The 9,771-nt window shown below is 41.2% G+C and overlaps 1 protein-coding gene across 1 annotated transcript in view; it reads left to right on the forward strand.

The window, feature by feature from the left end:
* The window catches only part of PCSK9 (proprotein convertase subtilisin/kexin type 9), a 37,935-nt gene extending 33,234 nt beyond the window's left edge, over positions 1-4,701 (forward strand). The window contains exons 13-14 of the mRNA XM_089666530.1: positions 1,028-1,209; positions 3,599-4,701. Coding sequence (XP_089522656.1) covers positions 1,028-1,209; positions 3,599-3,796 — 380 coding nt within the window. The 3' untranslated portion in view covers positions 3,797-4,701. The remainder of the gene's footprint in view (positions 1-1,027; positions 1,210-3,598) is intronic.
* The last annotated feature ends 5,070 nt before the right edge of the window (positions 4,702-9,771 follow it).

Raw genomic sequence — 9,771 nt, forward strand, 5'->3', positions numbered from 1 at the left:
CCTTCCTATCCAGGCCAATTTTCAGCTTTCAGTGCTATCACACTTTGAATGACAATTGCGCGGTCATGCAACACTGTACCCATATAAAATTTTTAGCATTTTTTTGAGACAGATAAAACTTTATTTTGGTTGTATTTATTCACCACGGGGATTTTTATTTTTATGCTATATAAATGAAAAAGTCCAAACATTTTGAAAAAAAGTGTTTTTCTTATAAAATTTTGCAAATAAATCTTTGTTCATACATCTTGGCCAAAATGTATTCAGCTATCTTTTTAGTAAAAAAAAATAAACCCAAATTAGTTTATAACCAAAAAATATAATTTTTCTAAATTTATTTTTACATTTTTATTTTATTGTTTTATATAATTTATGTTTTTTTTTTAACATACTGTCACCCTAGCAGTACAGTGTCACCATAGTGACACTGTACTACTTGTGGGGGGTAATGAAGATTTTATTTTTACACTGATTGCTTTTAAACCCATAAAGGCTGTAAAAGCAATAATTTCTCCTTCTCTCTGGCTGCATTCTTTCAGCCATTGAGAAATACTGTGAGAGCTGTGATTGGTCACAGCTTGTTACATGGTACAAGGCTGTTGTGAATAGACTTGTACCATGTGACCTCTGTGATCATTCACAGATTTCACTAGTAGTAAGCAATGATGTCAGCAAGTGACATCTTGCTTACTACTATTCATGTGATCACTGATTGGCCAATCAGTGATCACATGATCAGGACCTCACACAGAGTTCCCGTACAGCGATCGATGTTCCACTGTGTCCTCCAGACACAGTGGGCACCGGATTGCAGTACTGCGCGGTCAGGGGCTCTGGTCTTCAGTAAATAGCAGTCTCGGGCAAGAAGAAACAGGAGCAATGCTGGAGGCAATTTACAGCACACCCTAATTTTGGTAGCATAACTATTAATGTGGAATGTATGTTCCTTGCTAAAGAACATTATTTTTTTAATAAAGTTTTTATAGGGAAAGTTCTGCTTTAAGTAGTTATTAATGTTCTTTTTCAGGCTGCAGCTCTCACTCCCTGAATGGACATTTGAGTGATCACGTGAGGCCGGTGCACCACATTGGCAAAAAGGACCCGGTGTGTATTGGGAAAAATGAGATTACCTCCCATGCTTTGTGCTGTCATGCTCCGAGTATTGCCTGCAAAGTCAAAGAGCATGCTCCTGTGGGCTTCACCGAAAAGGTACTCCTTCTACGTTCTGGTTTAGTGTGCAATGTTGTATTCTTTTTCCAAACTTTTTGATGCAGCAGAGCATCGTGATTAGATGGAGGGTATACTCTATGCTCCTTTACTAAAAAAATGAATGCTGCCATGTGAGGAATATGACGTTTTCTATTGTCCTATCCTTCTGAAAATGCTGGTTATCTGGCGTATATCCTAATTCTTTGGTTCGGCTGATTTTATCATCACTGACTTTGGCTTTCCCGATTTCCTTAATCTGTATACTTGTTCTGGTTCAGGTGGCTCCCGCTGCTGTCAATCACAGCCAGTGAGGAGGGAGTAAGTGGCAGGGCCGAGCCAGGCTCTGTGAGTCTTATAGAGGCGGCTCGGGAGTGAGCATGCACTAGTGCCCTACACTCCTTTTTTGAATTCAGTGATATTATCACCTGTTCTCTTTACTTTTCTATGCAATACAGGCAGATCACTGCTTGTGGAAGGAGCCAATGAGGTGCTAGATATAGCTTTCTAAAAACATCGCAGCATCCTGTCTCAGCAGCCCTCTCAAGAGCCCTCAGTCCTGATGCAAGATAGTCAAATATTAAAATGCCTTGATAGGTGGATGTCAATTTGGAAGAGTGGGCATTACTAGGCAGACTGCCCAAAGTAATGGCTACGTTAGGCTAAGCTTCCCTGAGTGAAAGAACTTAGAGCGGTTCTAAAAGCTGAAGGTTTTTTACCTTCATGCATTCTATGCAGTAATGCAGCCCCCCCTCCCTAATACTTACCTGAGCCCATCGCGATCCAGCGAGGTGCACGAGAGCAGCAGCTCTCCCGGGTCTCTACTTCCTCATTGGCTGTGACACAGCAGCGGGAGCCATTTGCTTTCGCTGCTGTCAATCACAGCCAGTGAGGAGGGAGCAAGGAGCTGGGCCGAGCCACGCTCTGCGTGTCTTAAAGACAGAGGTGGCTTGGGAGTGAGCATGCACGAGTGCCCCTAGAGCAAGTAGCTTGATCTGGGGGCACTCAGCAGGGGGAGGACAGCGAGGGACCTGAAAAGAGAAGGATCGGTGCTGTTCTGTGTAACTGCATTGCACAGAGCAGGTATGTATCTCATGTTTGTTATTTAAAAAAAAAAAATCTGAATCTTTAGTATCACTTTAAATTAGGGCTGCACCGAACTTTCGGTGGCCGAAACGTTTCGGCTGAAAACACCCCTATTGGCCGTTGGCCGATATGAAAATAAGCACTGATACAGGTGCCAAAAATAATCCCGACCCCTTGCTGCTGCCTCCCCTTGCCGCCACCCGCCTGCCGCTCCTCCCCACAGCCCGCTGCTGCCACCGCTCAGCAGTTCTCAGCCTTACCTGAGAAACCACCGTGCTATCCCGGCGCTGGGCATAGAGATAAGTGAAGGAAAGATGGCCTCCACTCATCTCTATGCCCTTGGAGGAGCGGAGCAATGGCACTTTTTTTTTTTTTTAAAGCACTAGATCAATGCTTTTATTTATCTAATGCTTTACATTGTAGAGGAGAGATGTGGGGTCTTATTGACCCCATATCTCTACATAAAGAGGACCTGTCACTAATTATTTCTATCACAAGGGATGCATGCATTCCTTGTGATAAGAATAAAAGTGATTAATTTTTTTTTATAAAGGGACAGTGTAAAAAAAAAAAAAGTAATAAATTAAAAAAAAAAAGTGCCCTTGTCCCCCCGTGCTCACACATAGTGGTGAACACATACATAGGCCACGCCCACATATGTAAACGGTGTTCAAACCACACATGTGAGGTATCGCCATGAACGTCAGAGCAAGAGCAATAATTCTAGACCTCCTCTGTAACCTTACACTGGTAACCTGTAGAAATTTTTAAAGAGTCGTTCATGGAGATTTTTAAGTACCGCAGTTTGACGCCATTCCACGAGCGTGCGCAATTTTAAAGCATGACATGTTGGGTTTCTATTTACTTGCTGTAAACATCATATTTCATATTTTACAAAAAAATGTAGGTATATATTGGTTTTTTTTTTCAGTAAGGTGTATTTTTTTCCAAAAAATATATATTCATTTTTAAAAACTGTCCATATCGGTTTTCGGCCAAGTGCAACCTGAATTTTTGGTTTTGGTATCAGAATTTTCATTTCGGTTCACCACTACTTTAAATCCAATGAATGGGGGGGGGGGGGGGTCACTAAGAGTCATTCTGGGGAGGAAAGAGCTAGATTATGCTGAATGTTGCCCTGGCAGGGAATAAGGTGGACTCTATCTGGCTTGCTGCAGCTTCTGTTGCACACAACTGTGTTAGATGTTACCAACCATTCATGGAGATATCTTAGAGATAAGCAATACACGTCTTTTTTCCTGACTGTAATAATATGAAATTAACATTGCTGTGGTTGGCATTGCAGGTGACGGTGTCATGTGATGATGGCTGGACCCTGACTGGTTGCAATGGATATACACGAAGCTCTACTGCTCTTGGATCATATCCAATTGATAACACTTGTGTTGTTTTAAATCCAAAAGGCGGCAAAGGAGCTGCAGCTATTGCTATTTGTTGCCAGAGCAAGAACACAGAGAGTAATCAGAATTCAAACTACAGGTGAAAGTCTATCTCTACAGTGCACCTATCACATTTACATGGTGAAGGTGACCATAGTGCTGGATGAACTTATATATTATTGGAATGCAGCTTGTCAGTTCAACTCAGGGCAGTATTAGACATAGAACCAAGCCTCCAAATAAACCTAAAGGACCACACAAAGCACTATTTGACCGCATAAGATAACTTCAATGCATTGTCTAGAAAACAACTACCCTTTCTAAGGACATTTCTAGGGTGGAATCACAAGGCTCTAACAGTCATATTCATATTATGGACATAAAAAACTTGGACCTGGGTTTGGGCTCTTCTCCTCATGTTATAGGATAGCTTGGTGTGAATCCCACAAGCTAGTAGAAATCTTCCTTCCTGTGTATTATGCGTCATTTATGATGAAGCAGTGGTTGGGGCGGGGGCTAGACTTGATATGGCTCCTCTGGACTTTAAGGGCAGGCACAGACAACCAATTATTACGAATGTCTGTATAGTAAGATCCGTCAATTTGCAGATTAGCTACTTTCCCTGCTTCAGAAATTGACACATTTATTATATATATAGAAAGAGAGAGAGATCGTAACCGCTCAGTCATTTGAAACAATCTCAGTGTCCTTTTTAGGACATATTTCTGTGTTCTGCTTCAGCCCCTTCACCCCTTGCTCCCTCTATAAAACCTTGTCTTCCTCCAAAGCACAATCAGTTCTCCAACAAAGATAGGTCAGTTGATGGGTTGTTTCCCTAGATCTCCTCCGAACTTTGCTCAGGTGTCACTTCTCTACTTGCCACGTGTTCTTCCTTCTGCAGGCCAGTCCCATGTAATCATTTCTCCCATGCCCCATGGAATGTCTTGCTGGCCAGAGGGGCAGCAGATTTCTTTATGATGTTCTTAATAAAACTTATTGTATTTTAAAAGCTTTTGGCATTTTCATTCCTTTATCAAGTTTCAGGAGTCAGAAGTTGGATGTTGCAGTGACCCAGAAGATGCTAGAAGAGCAGCACAGCAATACTGGAGGAGACATGACTTCTGTATCAGAGATTTTTGTTCCTGGATCAATGCAGTACCTGAAGTCTGACTAATGAACCTCTAGTAGTCATTTTTAGCAATGCATTCTTGGTAAATAAGTACATTGTGTGCTGTGACTTAAGAGTGCATTATACATGGCATACAGTGGTGTTTCACTGTATATGAATTAGAGCTTTTTTTTTTTTTTTTTGAAAGGCATACCTTTATTTGAAAAACATAGCTAAAACACTGCCACCATCTTCTATGTTTCCATACATACTGAACAGCACATCTCACCTTGGCAACTTTTGCCTCTACTGCCCTGGTGTTATACTTTGCATCACACATATTCCAAATGACAGAGCTATACTGGAGTAAAAACAGCCCTATCATAATCACTGCTAGGGTGATGCAAACGACATAATATATTACAAGCCCAGTATTGGCGTTATACTGCTATCCAAAACTACTTAAAAAAAAAATAATTGTGGGGGGAGGCTGATCATTTCAAATTATTGCAAAATGAGCAAACTGTATTGCCAGGCAGCAGGGAAAGCAAAAGTATTCTGGAGTGTCTACAGTATATAGGGATTCCCCTCTATAGATACAGTATTTAGTTATCACTTGAGAAATCACCAGCAGAGGAGGGAGTTCCTGATACACCTATTCAGATATTTAGTTATCACAAGTGGGATCACCAGCAAGAAGGAGGTCCCGATTCTACTATATAGAACAGGGGTCTCCAGATTTTCCAAAGAAAGGGCCACTTTAATGTCCTTCAAAGTTTAGTGGGGCCAACTTTGCCTAGTGGGAGTAAACAATTGCCAGTCTTTGGTATAAGGAGGAGAAATTGTTGGTGCCAGTTGGAGGAACAGTGTCCTATTGTTGGTGTCAGTGGAAGGAATCATGTCCCATCATTGGTGTCAGTGGATGGAATAGTGCCCCATTGTTAGTGGCAGGAATTATGTCTCAAGGGTTAGATAAAAGCAAGCAAAGGGCTGTAGCTTGGAGACCACTGATATAGAGCATTAGTTATCCTCAGAAGGATCACCAGCAGGAGTATGGAGATCCCAACTTCATTTTATAGACTTTTAGTTATCATCACCAGGGATCATCACCAGGAGGATGGAAGCCCCAATTCCATTATATAGATCTTTTGTTGGCACTAAAGGGATCACCAGTAGGAGGAAGGAGGTCCAGATTCCACTATATAGGACTTTAGTTAGACCTTTTAGAATAGTATGTCCTGGTTTTGGAGATCCCACATATACAAATATATGGATAGAGCAAGCCTAGAGATGGTCAATATAAACGGTGCAAAGTCCGAGGGACAAAATACACAATATTGCCAAAAGTATTGGGACTCCTGCCTTTACATGCACATGAACTTTAATAGCATCTCAGTCTTAGTCCGTAGGGTTCAATGTTGAGTTGGCCCACCCTTTGCAGCTATAACAGCTTCAACCCTTCAACCCGCATTTGTGAGTTCAGACACTGATGTCGGACAAGAAGGCCTGGCTTGTAGTCTCTGCTCTAATTCATCCCAAAGGTGTTCTATCGGGTTAAGGTCAGGACCAGGCCAGTCAAGTTCCTCCACCCCAAACTCGCTCATCTATGTGTTTATGGACCTTGCTTTGTGCACTGGTGTGCAGTCATGCTGGAACAGGAAGGGGCCATCCCCAAACTGTTCCCACATAGTTGGGAGCATGGAATTGTCCAAAATGTCTTGGTATGCTGACGCCTTAAGATTTCCCTTCACTGGAACTAAGGGGCCAAGCCCAACCCCTAAAAAACAACCCCACATCATAATCCCCCTCCACCAAACTTTACACTTGGCACAATGCAGTCAGGCAAGTACCATTCTCCTGGCAAGCACCAAACCCAGGCACGTCCATTGGATTGCCAGTCTGAGCAGCGTGATTGGTCACTCCAGAGTCCAGTGGCGGCATGCTTTGCACCACTGCATCCGAGGCTTTACGTTGCACTTGGTGATATAAGGCTTGGAAGGAGCTGCTCGGCCATGAAAACCCATTCCATGAAGCTCTCTATGCACTATTGTACTAATCTGAAGGCCACGTGAAGTTTGGAGGTCTTTAGCTATTGACTCTGCAGACAGTTGGTGAGTTTAGCGCACTGTGCGCTTCAGCATGCGCTGACCCCGCTCTGTCATTGGCCTACCACTTCATGGCTGTTGCTGTTGTTCCCAGTTGCTTCCACTTTGTTATAATACCACTAACAGTTGACTGTGAAATATTTAGTAACAAGGAAATTTCACGGATGAACTTATTGCACAGGGAGCAACCTATCACGTTACCACGCTTGAATTCACTCCTCCTGAGAGTGACTCATTCTTTCACAAATGTTTATAGAAGCAGTCTGCATGCCTTGGTGCTTGATTTTAAACATTTTTGGCTATGGAGGTGATTAGAACACCTGAATCCAATGAATTGGAGGGGTGTCCTAATTCTTTTGGAATATAGTGTATATCAGGAGAAACTGAAGGAACATAAGTGGGGATGCCAGAATCCACTCGATCCTTTTCTTCTGTCAGTCATCAACAAGAGGAAGAAGTTCTAATTCCCCTATATAGATCATTAGTTATTGCTAGAGGGGTCACAGCAGGAGGATGGAGGTCCTGATTCCAATATAAAAATTTCTAGTGATCACTAGAGGGATCACCATCAGGAAGAGGGAGGCTGATTCCCCTATATAAGGATGTCTCAACTAGGGTTCCTCCAGAGGTTGCTATGGGTTCCTTGAGCAAATTTTGCCTCTCTTCAGTTCCCACTGAAACCATCAATCATTTTAGATATTTGTAATGGAGGGAGAATTATTCCCAATGTTCACAAATGTAAAAAACATTCTTTCCACTGACCACCACACTAATGGATCATGAGTTGTAGATATAGTAACTTTTAGCAGGGGTTCCCTGAGACCGGAAAGTTATTTCAAGGGTTCCTCTGTGTTGAAAAGGTTGAGAAAGGCTACCCTATATAGATGTTTAGTTATCACTAGTGGGATCACCATCAGGAAGGAGATCCAAATTCCCCTAAATAGATCATTAGATCCTGATTCCACTATATAGCACTTTAGTTAAGCCTTTTAGAATGAAGTGTCCTGGTTCTAGAGATCCCACATACAAAAATGTACAGATAGATAGCCCAAAGATGGTCACTAAAAATGGTGCAAGGTCTGAGGAACAAAACATATCAGGAAAGGCTAGAGAAATATAAGTAGAGATGTGAAAACCCAGTTGATCTTTTTCTAACATAAGTCTTCCATGTTTCTATTATAGTACCAAAGTTCAGGTCTGATAGAAAAGCATGTACTTAGCCACTAAGCCCTTGCTCCAACCTACTAGTTTTTGATATCCCAACATAGGACATAACAAAGGTGTGCCAATACCACAACAAAATACATAGCTCTGCAGTGAGGATCAGATCAAATTTAGTGTTATAGAAAATTATAAATCAACAATCACAGCAAGTTATTACAGTTTATTTTATACATTACAAATTTATTGTCAGCATGTCTGCACAGCAGTTACATTTTCAATAAAACAAAGTCATGAACCTTGAATACGATATGCATTCCCCGAATGAGATCTCAGATAGAATGGATTATTTATACACAAGCAAAGGATGCAAAACATGTTTTAGATGTGTGCCAGAACTCATATCGTATTTTCAGCAATATTGTAACATCTGAAAGGAATTTTTAGACAGCTTTCATATTTTTAGGTTTGCTGTTCCATGTTTTATTGTATTTTATATACAAATTTGTAAATTCCCCCTCTAGTGGTTATCTATATATCTGTATATCAGGGAATGTGATTAGCAAATTCCCCAATATATTGTACTTATGATTGCTAGCCAGTACAATACCTGTACATGATTTTATCATCCCAAGTATCCTAAAGCTGGAACACTAAATATGTAAATATGGATTTTCAGGGTTTGATGCTGGAGCTCTGGCATGCTTCTGCAATGTGCTTCCTCTCTTTAGGTTTATGCATTGCACTGACAGATGTACAGTTGTGTTCAAAATAATAGCAGTGTGTTGAAAAAAGTGAATAAAGCTCAAAATCCTTCTGATAGCTTTTATTTCCATACACACAAATGCATTGGGAACACTACACCTTCTATTCCAAATCAAAACATGAAGAAAAATATATCAAATTTGTGTTGTTCCTCTAAAAAAATTGAAGAAAAGTGAATATTAGACTGTTCAAAAAATAGCAGTGTTTGTATTCTTCTTTACAAACTCAAACATTCACTATATAAACTGAAAAATGTTTGAAGATTTTGCTTTCCTTTGAATCACTTAATGAATATTTAGTTGTATAAGCACTGTTTCTGAGAACTGCTGTACATCTGTGTTGCATGGAGTCAACCAACTTCTGGCACCTGTGAACAGGTATTCCAGCCCAGGATGATTGGACTACATTCCACAGTTCTTCTCTATTTCTTGGTTTTGCCTCAGAAACTGCATTTTTGATGTCACCCCACAAGTTTTCTATTGGATTAAGATCTGGGGATTGGGCTTGCCACTCCATAACGTCAATCTTGTTGGCCTGGAACCAAGATGTTGCACGTTTACTGGTGTGTTTGGGGTCGTTGTCTTGTTGGAACACCCATTTCAAGGGCAGTTCCTCTTCAGCATAAGGCAGCATGACCTCTTCAAGTATTCTGATGTATTCAAACTGATCCATGATCCCTGGTATGCGATAAATAGGCCCAACACTGTAGTATGAGAAACATCCCCATATCATGATGCTTGTACCACCATGCTTCACTGTCTTCACAGTGTACTGTGGCTTGAATTCAGTGTTTGGGGGTCGTCTGACAAACTTCTCCGGCCACTAGACCCAAAAAGAACAATCTTACTTTCATCAGTCCACAAAATGTTGCGCCATTTCTCTTTAGGCCAGTCAATGTGCTCTTTGGCAATTGTAACCTCTTCAGCACGTCTTTTTTTCA

The sequence above is a fragment of the Staurois parvus genome, unplaced genomic scaffold, assembly GCF_062004578.1.
Source record: "Staurois parvus isolate SC_StPar_1 unplaced genomic scaffold, SC_StPar_1.0 ptg002753l, whole genome shotgun sequence".
NCBI lineage: Eukaryota > Metazoa > Chordata > Amphibia > Anura > Ranidae > Staurois > Staurois parvus.